The following is a 19,724-nucleotide window of genomic DNA, read 5'->3' as shown; positions in this document are numbered from 1 at the left end:
TATGACTGGTGTCCTTAAAAGATTTCCGTGTGAAGAGAGAGACATAGGAAGAACACTATGTGAGAGGGAGGCAGAGGTTGGAGTGATGAAGCTGCAAACCAATGCACACCAAAGATTTCCAGCAAAGCACCAGAAGCTCCGAAGAGGCAAGGAGGGATCCGCCATAGGTTTCACAGGGAGCGTGGCCCTGCTGCCATCTTGATTTTGGACTTCTGGCCTCCAGAACTGTGAGACGATAAATTTCTGTTGTTTTAAGCTCCCTGGTTTGTGGTACTTTGTTACAGCAGCCCTGGGAACTAATTAGTCACTTAACACTTCTCAGCTTCTTTCCTTATTTGTAAAATGCTAGTGAGAAGGATATTGACCCTTGAGTGTGTGTCAAGGGGATGAAACACGATGATAAATGGAAAGGCCCCAAAACACAGGTACACCCCAGGTTCTATGCTTTCCCTCCATCCCAAGCTACTGATGAAGAGGGACACCAGCACGGGGTGTGGGCAGATCACACCAAATCCTCCACAGCACAGGAAACCCAATGCACACAACGTCCAGGGCCTTGAGTACAGACTCTCGTTCAAATTCCTGTGCTACGACTTCCTGGCTGTGTGACCTTGAGCAGGTCAACTCACCTCTCTGAGCCTTGGTTACTCATCTGCAAAGAAGGAGGGATAATCCTCAAGGTGTTTATATGCTGCTTAGTTGAATTAAGGCATGTAACGCGATTAGCATAGTACCTGGCTTATGGTAAGTACTCACTGAATGTTGTTTGTTACTAATCGTGGGCCATTGCTCTGCATCGAGTGTTGGTATCTAGTGTTAGATATCAGGGGGGACTAAATCTCTGGGGTGCAGACACATCACATCTATTCATCGTTTAATTCTCTCAACAGCTCTATGGGATGGGGGACACTGCTATTACATGGCTGTTGTGACAAGCAGGCAAACTGTTCTGCATGGTGTCCTTATGTAACCCCTAATTGCAGTGATCTTACTTACATCTTTTCCCCTCCACCACCCCCCCCCCCACCCCCCCCCCCCCGCTAACTAGCATGGCGGCTCCACGTCTTTGGTTCATAAGCACAGCGCTCAGAGTACGGGAGGTGCCATCATTGTTTTGAATGAACAGATTTAAATTCTTTCTCTTTCAGGGCCCTTGCGGATGTCATGAGGCCACAGGGCCACTGCAACACTGACCACATGGAGAGAGACCTCAACATTGTGGTCCATGTCCAGCATTACGAGAACATGGACACCCGAACCCCTATAAATAATCTTCGTAAGTACAGCCACACCATCCATTTCCAGTCCTGCGTGGTGACCCGTGCAGGGGTCACGCGTCCAGATTTCATGGTGTGTGTGTGTGTGTGTGTGTGGGTTCATTAAGAGCTTCTCTTTGTTGACCAGTTAGAAGTTTTATTCCATCTCTCCTGGGTGATTCTGGGTTTGGCATCATCCGATTCCTCTTGTTAGGTTCTCTGTTGAAGAATGATTCACTGGGTTGGTTCTTCTGTTAATGAATGGACCACTCGGTTGATTCATCTTGGTTGATCTGTTAACTAATGGCCCTCTTGGTTGGTTCATCAGGGTTGGGTACTTGGTTAACCAGTGGATGACCTGGTTGCTTCATCTTAAATAGTTAATCTGTTAGCCAATAACCCATTTCATTGGTTCATCTTGATTGGGTCACCTGTTAACCAACGGTCCATTCGCTTATTTGTCTGCCTCCTGAGGTAGACCAGTTGTGACTTTTAGGTTTCAAGCTGTTTTCAATGAACAGATCCTAGTTCAGGAGAATTCGATTGATTTTTCATAAAACTAGAGTTTCGTAAAAATAATCTACGAGCTACTCTGTGTGTGTGTGTGCACACGTGTGTTGTTGACTTGTGGTTATGTTTGTTTGTGGTGTGTATCTGTGATTCGACACTAGCAAATTCCATTCCATTGTTCTGCCATGAAAAAAAGCTGCATTTCCTGTTGTGTTTCCATAGGTATTTTTTTAGCTGATAGAGCATACTTGGGGATCTTGGTGCATTTCCAAAGATTTACTTCCCTTTCAAAGGTCTGTGTATACAACATACATTATAGAGGTGATGCACTGACTAATGGGAGTGGGGAAAAACAAGATTGTTCGGTTTTTGACAATTGTGTACTACCGTGGTTATTCCTAGCAATTATGTTTTCAAGTAACCCCCACATTAAAGTAATGTGGAGGGCTGGTTTAACATAACAAGAGCCAGACAATTTAAAGGATGCATTTAGTTGTGGCTGGAGGTTCTTAAAAACAGAAACAGTTCTCGCGTGGCACATATTCTAGTCTGGGTCGCCTTTGCTGAAGCTCCACCAGGAGTTGCCTTGGTGTTTTATTTGCTGAATCATAGTTTTTGACTGTTTGGTTGCAAATTTTTACACTTGATGGGTGGAGGAATAGGCTTGTGGAATTTGACAATGGTGATGCAAATTCTCTGATTCTGCGTGGTGATAATTTTTCACGGCCTTGGAAATGTTGCAGGATGTTCACAAAGTCAATGTTCATATGGTTTGAAAATGGGCTACCAAATGGAATGTCTTAGGTTTCATTATGTTAAGTAATTTGACATTATTTATTTATGAACTGGATCATAAAAGGGTATGAGAAATCGTCATATTTTAGAGCAAAATACACCAGCAATTGGAAGTTTTATGACCAGATCTCACAGCCCCAAAAGATACGGTAAATTGTACCAACTCTGACATGGTAACTGCTGCATCCAGTTCTGGCTTTGATGGAAATGAGCACATTCTCATTCAGCTGGCCCTGGGAAATAAGTTGAACATGGATGTATGTGGGTCCCACACGTCATAAGTGATTGACTATGATCACAGAGTGGAGAAAGCTGAGATGGTCTTGAGCCCATGGCTGTAAAAGGTGCCCGTTAACTAGTTTCTCATTTGAAGTTTCCATTTTTAAGATGATTTTGAACCAGCACTCAAATGGAATAACAGCTTACGGAAGTCACCCAAGTGTTGTCATTCCATCAGGCAAAAAGGCAGGGAACATTCATGAAGCTTGCGTTAATAAGGGACTTTTGTTTAGAGGGATACTGAAAATAAATTATTTCTCAGAGATAGATTTCAGGTACCAAGTAAACCAAAAGTCTCTTGTGACAGGTTAATTTGATGTATTTATAATTCTTGCTTTTAGTCTATATTTTTGTCTCAGTAATCAGTGATCTTTTAGACCAAGAAAAAATTGTCTTGTAATATTCTGCTGGATGGAATTACACCAGAGCATTCCTGGTAAACTATAGGGAAGAATTCCAGGTGTCACGTTACAAACATTGCATTCTCATAAGAATTACCACAGATATTAATTTCATATAACCCTGCTAGGTTCGTCCAATCCTTATTTCCTAGCATTCTTGGGAATATCTGGAAAATAAGAAGCATGTAGCTTTGCCACAGGTTTACATTAATAAGTTTAATTTATATAACAAATTAATTCAGTAGCCAGTAGTAATAATAAGTTTCCTTGTCATGACTTATCTTTTTATTGATTTATAGGAGCTATTTATATATTATAGATCCAGGGGAAAATTTGCCTGTTCAGAAGAAGGGATGATTTTTTTTTTATAATTAAATTTTTTTTATTGAGTTAATGATAGGTTGCAATCTTGTGAAATTTCAATTGTACATTAATGTTTGTCATTCGTGTTGTAGGTGCACCACTTCACCCTTTGTGCCCACCCTCCACCCCACCTTTCCCCGGTATCCACTAAACTGTTCTTAGTCCACATTTTTAAATTCCTCATGTGAGTGGAGTCATACAGAGATTATCCTTCTCTAACTGGCTTATTTCACTTAACATAATTCCCTCAAGGTCCATCCATGTTATTGCAAATGGAATGATTTTGTTCTGTTTTGCAGCTGAGTAGTATTCCATTGTATATATGTACCACATCTTCTTTATCCAATCATCTGTTGATGGGCACTTAGGTTGCTTCCACGTCTTGGCTGTTGTACATAATGCTGCAATGAACATTGGGGTGCATAGGACTTTTGGGATTGCTGACTTCAAGCTCTTTGGATAAATAGCCAGTAGTGGGATGGCTGGATCGTATGGTAGTTCTATTTTTAATTTTTTGAGGAATCTCCATACTGTTTTCCATAGTGGCTGCACCAGTTTGCATTCCCACCAGCAGTGTGTGAGGGTTCCTTTTTCTCCACAACCTCTCCAACATTTGTTACTATTAGTTTTAGATATTTTTGTCATTCTAATGGGTGTAAGGTGATATCTTAGTGTAGTTTTGATTTGCATTTCCCTGATGATCAGCGATGATGAGCATCTTTTCATGTGCCTGTTGGTCATCCATATATCTTCTTTGGAGAAATGTAAGAAGGGATGATTTTGGGAGTTCATTGAGAGGATAGGACTAGTTGACTCATATTTATCAGTTATTAGGGACTCATGAAGCCAAGCAGTCACCAGAGCCCACGCTGACTGACAGAGAACCAGGAGAGAAGGAATCCAATCTGATAGCTAGAAAGTTAGAGCAGCTCTTGGTACCAGAATTAGAATGCACCTATTGAGTATAAAACCCTTTTCTGGACATTATGGGAGCTACAAAGATTTGCCATTACAAAAAAATGGAAAGAAAAATGCATCTGTTTGTGCTACATTAAGAAGGGGTACATCATGCCATTTTTAGGGTGTTCACTAAACATCAAAATTACCAGATTTGGCTGGGAATTCAATAGTCCCAACTTTAATGTCACTTTCATCTCTCTTCAATGACTCACTTGACATTGCTTTCGGAGAACGATCATCTCCCTCTATTTCTCTCTCTTTATCTCAGTACTAAGGGGGGATCACTGTCTGATCTTTCCCTTATGCTTTGGTCAAATTCTAAGAGAACCAACGGTCAGTGTAGAAATCTGGAAATCTGGAAGGAGAGTGGAAGCTGGTGAAGGACTGGGCTGAAGGCAGATAGGGAGGAGAAAGCTTCAATACGGGGATCTTTCTGCCCACTTTTCTCCATCAATTCCTATGGAGGATTTTTCCTATGATAGGAAGGACTTGCCTTTTTATCTGAAGACTGCTTTTTCTTCAGCTGATGCTGTTCGTGTTCTTTCCAGGCACACAGTGATACTGCCTAAAAATATTTAGTCTGATAATCAGAAGGGCCTCGACCTCTTTGATTAACAGGATGCAGATTCAGATGAGATAGTGGTTTTCTGCAAATGCTTCTCGGCTTCTGTATAATTATAGTTTGCTTTTGAAGGCGCATTTTGTCCTCAAGTGGTATGAATGTGATCCGTCTCCCCCACCCCAGCTTCCCTGTCTGCGATGACACCCCCCATCCCTTTCGGGAGTGCAGGGTAAATATAGCCTCCCTTTAGTCTTAGGGACGGGAGATGTGAGTCAGGAGCTGGGGGTACAAGGATACAAACGGGATCAACGTTTCTCAACCTGTTTATGTTAACAGCACACTTTTTAAAAAAGAAGTCTTTAATTCTGGAATAATTTCATGTTTACAGAAAAGTTGCAAAGATAGTGCAGAGAGTTCTGCATGCATCTCACCCACTTTGCCCTAACGTTAGCATCTGGCATTTTGGGACACTTGTCAAAACTAAGACATCAACATTATCGTCCATTAATTTTAGCTAAACGGTTGATATTGTTTGACTCTCACTAGTTTCTGCGCTGATGTCCCTTTTCCATTCCAGGATCCGATCCAGGATACTACCTTGTATTTAGTACAGCAAACTTGCTGGTAAAATTTTGGTTGTGCAGTATTGTTTAATGACGTGGTACAGACCGAAAACAACACTAAATAAGTCGGCAGCAATTACAAAGCCTTTATTGCCACAGTGTAAAAAGTGTGTCCCGGTGTCTACAAAAACAGCTACAGAAAATTATTCACCTGGTCACTCTTGGAATGGAACCAGTCACTGTCCTGACTGTGCTGTCACGTATACTCATGGGACAAAGTAGCCTCAGGTTCCACACAAACGTGCAACCCCACTGTGGAATGGGGTTGATGTTACACTGTTTATTTTACAGCATAATCTGAGGAGGAGAGAGAGGTCACCCCAACCTGAAGAGAAACGCTAACTTGATGTCTCAGGACACAGAATCCATCAGGAAGACCAGGCTCCTACTGCAGCCTCACCCCACCTGCTACTCCCCCAGGACTGCTCCCAAGCGGATTAACAAGGGACCAGATGAAAAGCAGAGCCGTGGTTTAATTTTTGAAGAGGTTGACAGCCCATATCTAAGGCCCAAAGGATTTCCATTTATTTGTCCATATTTATCAAGGCACCTGGGATGTCCTATACTTGACTTTGGGAAATGCCTGTAGGGATACTCCCAACTATTAAAAAAAATTGGGGGAATTTCCTAACCAGGGCAGGCAAAAAGGCAAATATAGAAATGAGTGTATAAGAATAAATAATATGTAAGATGGTGTAATATTAACAGTAACTTATACAGACAGCGTTCTAAGTCCTCAACATATTGAATCCTCAAAACCTTATTAGGTTGGTACTATTATTTTCACCATCAGAAGGGTGGGGAAACTGAGGCTCAGTGAGGTTAAGTGACTTGTCCAAAGTTCATACAGCTGTGAAATGGTGGAGCTGGAATTTAAACGGGGCCAGTCAGTTCCCAAGGTCGGCGATTTTAACCACTACACTACATGACTTCTCCTCGTGGTACAGTGTTTACAGAGTGGGGAAGTCTTCCCCATGGGTAGAGGTTGTTAAAGGATGTGCAAAGTGAACTGAAAGATCGCTTGGCACTCTAGGAAAGAGAGCTGTGTCCAAAATACGCTCCAATGTACCGTCTTGTGATGAGTCCTCCCTTAGGAGGAATAATAACTAACATTTATTGAGTACTTACTGCACGCCAGGCATTGTGCTAAATGCTTTGAATGTACTAACTCAATCTGGACTCAAAACAACCCGCAAACAGCCTGGCTCATTTCTGCCTCAGGGCCTTTGCATTTGCTGTGCTTTCTGCATACAACCCACCGTTCCCAGGCCTCTTCCCTTTCATATCTTCTCCCCATTGCCACCTCTTTACAGAGGACTTCCTTGTCTACCTCTGGCCCCAGCATCGCTACTCTTCCCCATTATTTTCTTCATAACTTATATTCTCTCTGAAATTATCTTACTCAGTCTTTATGCCTCTTCCACTACCATGTAAACTCCACGAGAACAAATGTTTTGTGTTGTCACAGCTGCACCCCCACAGCAGGAACTGGGCTGGCTCATGGCTGCAGCTCCATAAACTTTTGTTCAATGAATGAAAAAGCCTGGGGAAGAGGTATCATTTTTCCTGTTTTGTGAAGGAGAAAACTGAGACTCATGGAAATTAAGAAACTCATCTAATGTGATGACTGAGATTTACATTAAAAATCACCAAGAAAATATAAAATTGTAGGGGATGGTAGATGAAACAAAGTGTGGCAAATATGATTGCAGCTGGGTAACGAAATACACAGGGTTCGTTATTCTGTTCTCCGTTTCTTTGTATATATTTGAAAATATCCACAATAAAATTAAAAATTAAAGAACTTGTCCATGATATCATAGTTAACAAATAGAGGAGGCAGGATTCAAACCCAGGGCTGTCTGACTCCATAGCCTGAACTTTACTGGATGCACGTGGGTCATCTGATGAATATCCAGGCTCAGGGAGGGTGGGAATCAGGACCACCTCAGGTACTTCAGTAGGTCAGTGGGTAAAGCATCGCTATGTTGTCTGTCCCTAATGTGCTCAATCACTCTGTCTTGTAGTTCACAGTATCCAGAGAGAGAGAATGTGATTGGTTCCTGACCAGCCAATGGCCTGGCTTCCCCTGGATCAGCTGTCTGACTCCGGTCCAATCAGATGGGTGGGGTGGGAGTATCTTAGGGCTCCTTCTCAGGACCATAGTGGGGCAGGTTCTCCAACAAGGCCATGCTTGAGAAGTGGGGTGGACATGGCTGTTTTAAGCTTCCTTGGGGTGGGGACAGGGCTTGCATCAGTTTTATTCAGCCCTGTATCTCCAGTACCGAGAAATTACATGATGTTCAAGAGATGTTTGTTGAATGAAAAAATACAGGCATGAATAAAGGAATTTCTAGCACCAACTCCATAAGAAATCCAGTGAAACCCATCAGCACGACCTTTGGGATTTTGGGTTTTGAGGGAACTTGGCTAATTCCAACCCGTGTGAGGCTTTAACTCTCTTCCATGAAGCCACAGCTGCCAAGGCTCTTGCTTCTGGACCCTAAACATCCTTTTCCACAGTTGGGCAGGCTGGCTGTTCCATCTGAGACCTGTGACTGTGACAGTTTTGGCACATGGGTCTGTAGATTATACAGTTAATAATGGCCAGGGGGTGGATCTATGCTGGATCAGCTAAAAACACTTGTAGGTTCAGTGCAATGGCCTGAGTTGACTTTGTGTGGTCTTAGAGAAAGAGTTATGGTAGATGAGTCTCTGACATGTGAATGAAGCTCCTTAAACATGGCAAATATGTCTTTGAGAGTGTCGGGAATAAGGACTTGAGAGATAGACGTAATTAGACTGGCTATCTGCTCTGTCACCTATTAGCTGTGCAACCTTAGAAAAATTAATTTAACTCTCTGAACCTCAGTTTTCCATTCTATAAAAGGAGTAAAATAATATCTACCTTACAAGATTGTTGTGAGGATGAAAGGAATTAACATATATAAAGAACTTAGCCTAATGCCTGGTCATATAAATGTTGGTTGTTACTGTTCTTATTTGTGGAATGAGTGAACATTAATGTGAAAATGGTCCATTCACTAGGGGACAATGATATGCATCAGCTGAATTCATTGTGCAGTTGTCTTCACCGTGAAAATGTTTTTGCTCTGCGTGCCAGTTGATAACACAATTTGCGTGTGTGTGTGTGTGTGCGTGTTTGTTACTACTAATGTTTTTGATGCAAATGAGAACTGAAGAGACTGTCAATTCCTTCCCAAGGAAGTAGCTTGGATGGAGCAGCTGTCCCATTCGCAGCCATTTGTTCCTGTCTTATGTTTTTCTTCCATTCACATTAAAACACAGGAGCTTTTGTTCCATTAGGAGTATTGATTTTAATATTTTGTTTACACCGGCATGCCAGGCCAGTTGGAATCTGTATGGCCCCAAACATGTCTTATATTTCCACTTGGACGTTAGTGTGTGTGTGTCTTTGAGGGTGTGTGCGCGTGCGTGCGCAAGCAACAGAGAAACAGAGCCTTAAAAGAAAAAAAATCCCACTTTCTGTAAGTCATCTCTTGGGCTCTTTTCAAAAATTGCTACTAATGGTGGCCACATGGCCTTGCCTAATTAGATTTGCATTGCCTTCCCAGAGTGCTTTCAACCAGCTGTAGGACTTTTTGTAAAGAAAGTCTAAGTGCTCATCACAGTGTCTGGTTTAGTTTAAAAGATGCCAAGTTTTGTTCCTTTCACACCAGGGAAAGCCTATCTTTGGACACAGGTGCTTTGGGAGAGCATTTGTATGTATATATTGGGATGAAATCATGCAATGTGCCTAGCGCGTGCTTGACACTTAGTGTAGATAAAAGAAGAGTAATAAATAAAATGGAATAACGTTTGTTCTGCGCCTATCACTTGCATGCATTTTACAGCTCACGTCTACTCCATAAAATAACTGGAATAGGGATTGCACCCACATGTTATAGATGAGGAAACTGTGGCTCAGAGAGTTTAAGTGACTTGTCTAGAGCCACAGAGATATTTTGTAAGGAGTTCAGACCCCAGATATGGGTTCAAACATGAACTCTAGTCATGACCTTTCTCATACCTTTGCCAAGGACCCACACTGAGTGATGTTCCAGGTTACATCCCTTCCTCTCGTTCTTCTTATTTATTCATTCCTGCTAAGAATCACTGTATGAGACTACGCTCATCTTTGAAAGTGGACCAACTGAGACAAAGTCACCCTTTCTGTCCTGGAGGACTCAGATTTTTAGCTCATTGCTTGCTTTCCTGTCATTAATATTTCCATTTAATCAATCAACATTCAACTGATAGTTATTAAAATCCGGCTATGTGTCAGACAATGTGCTAGGAATCGGAGGTATGAGCATGGATAAGACAAAAAAGGGAAATGTCCTCTTGGAGCTTATGATGCCATGGGGGAGATGGGACAGTAAGCAGGTCATTACAAATCAGCATGACAGGAACGAGTACGGGATGCTGTGGGAGCGTGCAGGAGGCCTTCTCAAGACACCTGGGCTGAGAGGGAGGGAAGACAGGTTAGGATATTTTCCTGAGAAGTTGATATTTTGTCCTGAGAGAGAAAAACTCCCCAACAGCTTTCCAAGAATCAGAGTGAAAGACAGCAGAAAATTTTCACGTACTGACTTTTCTCGCCTTTGACCGAGGGGAGAATGATCAGTCTTAGAGTATAGATGTTTCTTGCAGGTCTGATCCGTTTTATACAAATTGTATAAAAGGAGAAAAGGATTTTGTTTGGCCAGGGTCACACTGCTTTGGGTAGGAAAATAAAAATGCCATGTGTGGCACGGGAAGACCAAAACTTCAGGATCAGTTATTAAGAGTTGAATACTCTGCCGTTCTTCAAAATTAGCGTTGAAATCTTTCTTCTTTTAAAAATAACAGTCAATATCAAATGAAGCAACATAGTGTAATACCATAATACATATATTAAAATAATTTATAATAAGGTATTAGGAAACTGCCTGAAAAATCCCACTAAGAATTCTCAATAAAGTTAATTACAAGTTGAAAAGGAAATCCCATCCCGTTAGTCTGAGAATGCAGTTAATGAAACTAAGTGTAATCATAAGCCGAATATTTCATTAAATGGAGACTTACACTCATTATTTAGGTATTAGGCCTGGAGTTGTGTGCTTGCGCGAAGGCTGCCGTGCTCCAAGCAGAGACTGTATCTTACTCATTTAAATCCAGTCTTTTGCGCAAGAAGATGGGGCGGCACCTCGGAGATCTGTCCATGGTGCTGAATCACATACTGGATGTAGTTATTTTGTTCAAACCACCCAGCACGAAAAGTTTTATACAATTTCGGAGCTGGAGGGAACTTCAGGAACTTGGTTTCAAAGATGGCTAAAAATTAAAAAAAAAAAAAAAAAAAGGAACTTGGGGACCAACATAGTGTGCTAACTTTCAATTTTGCCAACAAAGGAAATTATGTAAAAAAGTCACTACTAAGTGCTATCACCATCATTTCATAAATGACACGGTCATCTTAGCACGAAACGTGTAGGTGAGAAATAGTTCTCAAAATAAAATACAATTCCTAAATCAAGAGAAGTTAGCTTCATGAAAAATTCATTTCACTGTCCTTATTTTGTCTCTCTTTTTTTTTTCTCCCGTCAGATGAAGATGAAAACGTGGATTTGCATTTTTGGGAATCATTGATCATTCCTTAAAGGGTTTACTCATTGAATGAGTATTTATTGAGTACCTATGATGTGCTAGGCACTGCGGCTTGGTGATAGGGGTACAGAGGTGGGCAATGTGTGTGCATGTGTGTAGGTATATACATATACATATATATGTGTATATACGACTTCATAGAGATTATAGTCAGTCCATTCTCTGCGCTTTACAAATAGTGAAACTCAGGACCAGGAAAATGTATGGGTTTTCTTAAAGTTACACACAGATGAAACTTGTCAGGTTAATACTGTTTCAAAAATATTAGTGAATATTTAGCATGCAATTACTGATCACAAATACGTGCTTGTTTGGCAGTCCTCCAAAGTGGACTTAAGGATGTGAAAGGGAGGGATGGACTTCACAGCTGTCGGCGCAGCGCTAGTTCAGTTTGATCCCTTACCTATTATCCAAAGGAAGCCCTTTGAAATATTTAGATATTCTTGACATTTTAACAAAATATTGAATTGCCTAAAGCCCATAATTGGAAGTTGCACAAGGGCAGCATGCGGTATTTGATTTCCTTTATCGAGTAGTTAACAAGAAAGAGAGGAAGCGCTGCATTCTTCAGAGGCATTATTTAAAAATTTTTAGTGCATCTATTCAAAGTCAAAGAAGGTCATCAATCAAATAATTCTTTGATCAAAGCTGACAAAGATATTGCATAAACATGTTTTAAAAAATTGTTCCTTATGAACATTTTTGTTCTGCCAGTCAGCTTAGAGGTGGCTAGGTTCACATCCTGGTGCTGTTTCTTAAAACATGTATTTATTATTTTACTTCGTCTGTATTATAGACATACATATAATAAAAAGTATTCACATAATATGGTACTGAAAACCTCGCTTCTGTCATTTATAGTAGCCTCTTTATAGATACAAATGTGATCTCAAGTCATATAATTATTAATTCTATGTAAACTAGAATATTTCGTTTTATTTCAACACGTATGTATCATGTACGGTCTATGTTCTTAAATTTCATCTACTTTGTTCATTGTTCTATCCTCAGTGCCAATGATAGTGCCTGCCACATAGTAGACTCTCAGTACCTATTGCTGAATGAGTGAATGAACTTATGGAATGTTGACACTAGAAGGAAATTCAGAGATTCTTTAGCTGGTCACCTCAATTTAATTACAGTTCTGAATAATCATCTGTTACTTGTGTTTGACTAATGTCTATTGATTCTTTTTGGGCAATAGCACCTTGATTTTTCTTTGGGGGGAATCATTCCTCATCCATGTTTTAGGTGGAACTAATCTCTTCCTTCTATTCCAAGGGTGAGCTTTTGACCTGGTCCTAAGCCAACAAGTATATTCTATCCCCCAGTGTATTCTAATTTTTGGAATAAGACAGTGTTCGTCGTCCAACTTTGTTATTTTTTTTTTCAGTGTTATTTTGACCGCAGTGATGCGTTCAAGACTGGGCAAGTTCCCCAGTAAGAACTAGGTCCACAATTTTGTTGTTGAACTGTTGCAGAGAAAAAATCACTTCCTGCTAGGGTTGCTAGGAGGATACGATATGCACCTGGAGCTGTTGGAAGCCATCTTGCCACCACAGTGGGGAACACCTGGAATAGAGCCATTGCAGAGAAAGGCAGAATGGAGAGGGCAAGGGAGTGACCTCAGTTCTGATCATATTGAGTTCCTGGATCCAGCCATACCTGAAGCCGTGGGCTTTTTGGTGACATAAAGAATGAATTTCTTTCAAATTTAATCAGTTTGAGTTGGGCTTCTGTCACTTGCAAGGGGAAGAATGCTGATTTCTATAAGCAAAGCATATGTTTTCTCATTTAATTCTTACAAAAATCTCCTGGCGCTATAGCCAGGGAGTCCCAAATCTAGGCATAGATGTGCTGACTTTGTTGTGATTTTATCCTACTAGACTGTGAGCTCATTGAGGTCTGGGATTATGTCCTTTTCTCGGTATCTCCATTCCCAGCATTTAGACCTGAACACACAGTAGGCAATTAGTAAACGCTTGGTGAATAAACTAACGAAGGCTTGCTGCTTAACTGATTGTGACCGGTCTAAGCTAATGCAGCTACTTAAGTGACAGAACAAGGATTCAAACCCCAATCTCCAAAGTCTAGGTCTAGCGCTCTTGCTTCTTCACCCTGCATTTGGCATTGGGCAATTTGGGGGTGTAGTGACGTTTGGGTCTTCACCTTAACTTCGTTGCATCACCTTCCTGCTTAAAACTCCTCAACTGAGCTTTCCATTGCAATAATAATAAAAAAATTAAACTCCTCACATGCCTACAAGGTCCTCCATAGCCTGGCTCAAGCTTTGTCTCCCCGACTTGATCACAGCAAGCTCTGTTTTCTCTTATTTGAACAAACCAGGATTGCTTCCACCTTAGGGGCTTTACTTTTCTTCTTCCCGCTGCCTGCAACACTCTTCCCACAATTCGTTGCAGTGCGGGCTCTTTTCCATCATTTAGATCTTGGCTAAACTGTTATCTCTTCGGGGAAGCCTTCCCTATAGACGGTAACCCACCCTCTGTACAGAATCCCACCACTCCCCCTCTCTATTAGGTCAACATTTATTTTCATCATAGAGCGTATCACCACCTAAAATCGCCTTGTTACCTTGTTTCTTTTGTAACTTCCCCACCAAAATCTCAGCTCTCCGAGACCAGGGACCTTGTCTGTCTTGTTGCCCACTGTATCCCCAGTGCCTAGCACGGTGCCTGGTGTAGTGTAGGTGCTATATAAAAATCTGTTGAATGAAAACTGTCACAATACAATAACTGCGCACATTTTCTTGAGTAATGGCTACTATTACTTTTTCTTTGTCAATTCATTGGGGCTTTATTTCTCGTGGATGAAACCTTCATGTTGTTTTCAGAGTTTAACCAATGCCATATTCCGTGCCAAGAGAAGTTGCAAACATCTAAAAGATTATGAATACATATTCCAGCATTGCCTGGAAATTATGAAATGTCACACAAAGGCAGTGTTTTCAAAGTCTAGTCCGCCAATTTAATCACAATTGATTTTTTTCAATAGCATTTCCCCCCATTTCATTTCTTTAGGCTCCTCTCTATCGTAGATTGCCTCATAATGTTCCCATCCATGCTGACTCTAAATTTCATTAGCATGAAAGCAAGCTAAGGATGGAATGGGTGTGTTTAATATTTATGAAATGACTACGTTGTGTTGATGTGGATAATAAAAAAAACTTAGCTCTGATGGTGCAAAGTAACCTTAATAATCCCCTGCTTAGGGTCACAATATTGATTTTAATGTATTGCCAAGTGGACTATCAAATCTCCGATAGCTATGTCCCACATTTAATTATTATATTTAAAAGGAAGTCTTAAAACTCAGAGGGAGGAGGTGGTGGGTACAAAGAAAAACACTTAACAGATCCACAGATCTGCTTCATATCCTATAATTAGGCATCATCCAATGGCAAGCCCTAAACCCTGGCTTCTCTGTGGTTAAGATCAAGGATGTACCCGCCTTTGACTCGGAATCCCAAAATGCCCCCAAAATGCCACGGGATCTTATAATCCTCACCCCTGAAGCAAAATCAGGTCAAGCTAAGAAAAGCACTTAAGAACAAAGATGTAGTCTGTGGATTTTCAATTACAAATGCTTTGAACGTCCCCTGCTTCCCAGGATACTTTTTAGTAAAGTATGGAAGGAAAGTGGTATGTATCACTTTGTGGATAGAGGGGATGAGAGAGGAAGTCATCCTTGGTTACCTTTTCCTGGTTTTCGATCTTTGTGGACCACTCTAGTTCCTTAGGCAAGGTTTCTGTTCGTGCCAGCCCAGTTGATTAAGCAATCACTGTCTGTGAAACACTCTATGAGGCTTACTTGGGGTGAAAGTAATAACACCAATAGTTAGCATTTATTGGATACCTGCTGTGTGCCAGGTGTTTCAAATATATTATCTCATTCGGTTCTCTTTACAACCCTGCAAAGTGAGTGGAATTATCCACATCTGACAGAGTAAACAGGCACGGGCTGTCCATCTGATCCATTGATTCTGGTACAGCGTGGTCTAGCTCCAATGCCTGGGCTCGCTCTTCCGCCCAGAGGAGCACATTGGTTTCCTCTTGGGTGCTGTCACTGATGACTGGAAGCGGCTGCCTGAAGTGAAGTGTTGAAAGGGATTTTGAGGACTTATTCAAGCTCAGTGGGCATGAATACTGAGATTGATTAATCATGTCTGCTGTGAGAGAAGGCTAAGACAATAGAGCTTGTGTGCTTGTATATTTACACCCCTATTTCTGCTACACTTATGATAAAAGCCACTCAAAGGACTTAGGATTTTGTAAATGAGGGAAGATAAATGTAATATAAAATGAGGGACTATAAACTCAATTGATGGATTGGGAAGCCCTCAAGTGTGTAATGCCTAACATATGGTGTTGGATTATAGTAGGTGATTAGCATATCTGTGTTTAGTGAATGAATGAATACATGAATGGATAGTTTGAGGTATGATAACCTTCTATTCTCCTAGGGTCTCTAAGCTCTTTGCATCAAGTCAGACCACCATAAAACTACATAGCTGAAATGCATTCCTTTGTTTCCCAGAGGAATCCCAACCCCAAACTGTATTTTAATAGTATATCCTTGATTTTTTAGAATAAAAAATCGTGGTTGATATAACAAAGGGCAACAGGAAGAATGGATTTGCATTCTTGTAAACCTGCTGTTGAAAATGGGGCATATTATGTTGTTCCATAGCCTTTCTAGAGAGAATGACTTCTCTATTACACATTTATTCAACAAATCTTTTCTTGCATTATCTAGTTTGACACTGTGCTAAATGTAGACCTCTAGAGCCTACATTTGAGTAGGAGAAGCCTGTTCACATATGCAATAGATAAAAAAATTTAAGAGTTATTACTTGTGATAAGTATGAGAGGAAATAAGTAAGGTGATAGGATAGAGAATAACAAGGCCGACATCACTGAGGAAGTGACAATTAATGTGTGTCCCAAGGACGAATGACAAAGAACCATCCAAGGGACGAGTGGGGGAAAATGGCATTTTAGGTGGAAAAAAACCAGAATGTGCAAAGGCCCTGAGGCAGCAAAGTACTTCATCATGCTTGTAGAACTAAAGGGAGCCCAATGGGGCTAGAGTCTGGTGAGGGAGGAGAAGAGGTTATATAAATAAATGTGGAGCAATGCTATTCAGAAATGAGAACAAAGTGAGACACTAGTTAGACTATAGCTACAATTTTTAAACACCTACTGTATGCTAGGTACTAATTATGTTAGGTGCTTTACATCTGTTATATTGCGTCTTAATGATTGATCTGTCCCTCTAATAGTATTTCCCAGTGGGTGTCCCACTGAACACTAGTCCTTTGAGATGTTCTGCAAAATTAGAGTTTCTTGGCCAAATAAATTACATGCTCTCTCCACCTCTTGGAGATTTTCAATACATGTTAGCACATTGAAGACTCTGAGAGTAATGCAATAAAGCCATTTACAATTGTGTTCATTTCAATGTTTTTCAAACTGATATATCTATTAAGCATCATTTTGTGCAACAATTATTGATAGAGAAAATAGTATTCTGGAGAGCTGACTTTGAAGAATGCTGCTGCATTAATGTTTACCTGGCCCTACTTAATCACTTTCTTTGGTGGGAAACTTGATACCTCTCAAGGCAATCCATCCTGCTTTCCGGCAGACCTCATTGATAGGGGGTGTGCCTTATTCTCACTCTGAAGTTATCAGCCAAGCCCCTAAGAGCAGCCTAACAAAGGAAGTGGAGGCCAAAGCTGTTAATAATTTTCTTCCCTCCCCTCTGTGCACGACAGTCTTTGCCATCCTTCAAGGCTCAGGGTAAACAGTCCATAGCAGGGTGTTTTGGTGACAAGCAACAGAAATCGATGTTGTGTGACTTAAGCAACAAGGGGGCTTTTTGGAAGAGTATGGGATGGTTCGGAGAACTGAAGAAACCTCTGAAGAACAAAGCTTGGGACAGTAGGAACCAGGGCAGCTTTAACCAGGGCTGGTAGCATGAGCTAAAACCTGGTCTTCTCAAAGCTCTTCTGCTGATATGAATGATCATAACCATTTCTCTCTCTTTGTGCCCACTCCACTTAAATTTAAGGTCCTAGGGGAGAGTCTGGTTGGCTAACTTGAGTCACATGCTTGACCCTTGGCTAAGGAGGGCATATACCTTGATTGACCGTATCACCAAGATGGCACATAGTGGGGAAGAGGAAAGTCTCCAAAATGAAATTGAGATGCTGGGCAGAAGAAGTAGGCAATGGATGCTGAGTATCCAAAAAGAGAAACCAACAGGCCTCCAAAGGTCCAAACAAATCCGGTCTTCTGCCTGATTCTTGGTCTGGATTATATATGCCTTGCTCTCTGTCCACACCCCTTCCGTTACCACTCAGTTCTACTACCATCTAGATGCTGCCTGGCCATCTTTCCTGCATTGTTTTCCTTCCCTGTGGCTTAGCTCTTGTGGGACATTTGCCCCCTGTCTCTAATTAGGCATAATAATGAAACCCAGCTAATGTCTCCAGCAAAGTTGGCATAAGTGACCAAGGGGGGATTATTTATAGGGGAGGGGCATCAAGCAATTGGAAGGGAGCTGTGTGATGTGGGATGCATTGAGTGGGGGATGATGTGGTTGGTAAGGAAGGAGATATGAGTGGGAATCTGGGCGGATCGAGGAGCATGTGCCCAGAAGGCTGCTAAGGCAGGTGGGAAGGAAGTAGCCTTGATGCGCTGAGAGGGTGCCACCACCAGTGAGGAGTGATGAAGCTGCCTGGCGAACGGAAGGCCTTGAAGTCCACATTCAAGAATCTGGAACTGAGCTCCTGGGAGTTCTTGAGCAGATGTCTTGCCTTATTCCGCGTCTCTGACTAACAGGTGTCTTGGGTTGTTGGGATGATGGATGAGAACGGCCTTTAAGACAATTCGGGGAAGCTGTCCAGCAATCTCAAACACAGCTGCCACTACCTTACCACGAAGTCCTTGTTCCAACCCTTCACCAAAGCGTTTCGAGGGTTGCTAGGAAACTGGGGAGGCTTGAGCAGTTGGGATCTGATTATAATAATTCTCTAAGTTTCCATGGTTGAAGGAGGAGGTAGGTCAGTTCAGTGCCATATTTTCCACCTTACTATGGAGTAGAGTGAGGTAGTCAAGCCTTGAAGACAGGTGAATTCCATTCTGCGACCTCAGGTCAGGGACGGGGAGAAGTGAATGGGAGCTGGGGGTGGGGAGAGAGACAGAGAGTGCAACATAAATAATGTAAGGATTTCTGTTCATCATTCCGCACAATGAGCATATGCTGAAAGTGAGACGGGAGACATGAGTCTGCTTTCGCCTCAGACAGACTCACTTCCCACGAGCTCCTCCTGAGTGTGATTCTAGCATTTAAAGATATGCATTTTTCATCTAACTTGGCCCCTAAACACAAACCAGTTCTTTCATATGGTGCTCAACCAGAGAAACAGTCATCGTGGGTAATTTTGGCTGAATATAATTTTAGCCGCTCCCTCTGGCCTCAGATCCCGCACAAGACAGGACTCTAATGCATAGTTCCATGAAACCCCTGCTTGGTCCCCATGGAGAATGCCATGTGACTGCCTTTTCACTGACCTGCCCACCCCTTGGCACAATGTAGACCAGCTGGAGGGTCGTGGGGCTTATTTATTTGTTCCTTCCTCCAGCGATGTCTCTTCTGAGATCACTGTTAAAACCGGGAGCCCCCGTACAATTAGCCACTCCTCTCGTGAACCACAGCCCCGGCCCCTGGGTTGTGAAAGCCCACCGCTGCCCTGGCACAGCATATTTCTTGGAGATTTTGGCTTGGATTTTTAGGTGGTTTGTGGAGCTGGGGATTTTCCAGAAGGACAGCTCACCCGGCCCTCTGGGCAATGTCTTTGGCCATTGACATATAGTACATTTTTTAAATTAATGTATTTATCCATCTGAATAAGTCAAGATGTACACGGAGAAAAAAAATCAAGTGGTCCCAAAGGATGTAAGCAGTAGGTGTTCCCATCCTCCAGCTCCTGGTTCTCCTCCTCAGAGGCCACCACTGTAATATGTTTATTGTCTGTTCTCCCAAAAATAGGCTATGTAGTTATTAACATTTACATACGCTTTTGCATTTCGCTTATTTCACTTAATCGTAGATGGATAGTCTGCCATAACAAAACACCACAAACTATGTGGCTTAACCAACAGAAATTTCTTTTCTCACCGTTTTGGAGGATGGGAAGTCCAAGATCAAGGTGCCAGCCAATTTGGTCCCTAGTGAGAACATTCATCCTGGCTTGTAGATGGCCACCTTCTCACTGAGTCCC

General features: G+C 41.7%; 1 protein-coding gene across 3 annotated transcripts in view; it reads left to right on the top strand.

Annotated features, from left to right (window-relative positions):
* SHISA9 (shisa family member 9) overlaps window positions 1-19,724 on the top strand; it is a 331,832-nt gene that overhangs the window by 12,067 nt on the left and 300,041 nt on the right. For all 3 annotated transcript variants that reach the window (XM_014865448.3, XM_014865371.3, XM_014865525.3), the window contains exon 2: window positions 1,149-1,276. In XM_014865448.3, coding sequence (XP_014720934.2) covers window positions 1,149-1,276 — 128 coding nt within the window. The remainder of the gene's footprint in view (window positions 1-1,148; window positions 1,277-19,724) is intronic.

The sequence above is a fragment of the Equus asinus genome, chromosome 14 (assembly GCF_041296235.1).
Source record: "Equus asinus isolate D_3611 breed Donkey chromosome 14, EquAss-T2T_v2, whole genome shotgun sequence".
Lineage (NCBI taxonomy): Eukaryota > Metazoa > Chordata > Mammalia > Perissodactyla > Equidae > Equus > Equus asinus.
The sequence above is the reverse complement of the archived record's forward strand: the minus strand, read 5'-3'. Positions and strand labels throughout refer to the sequence as shown.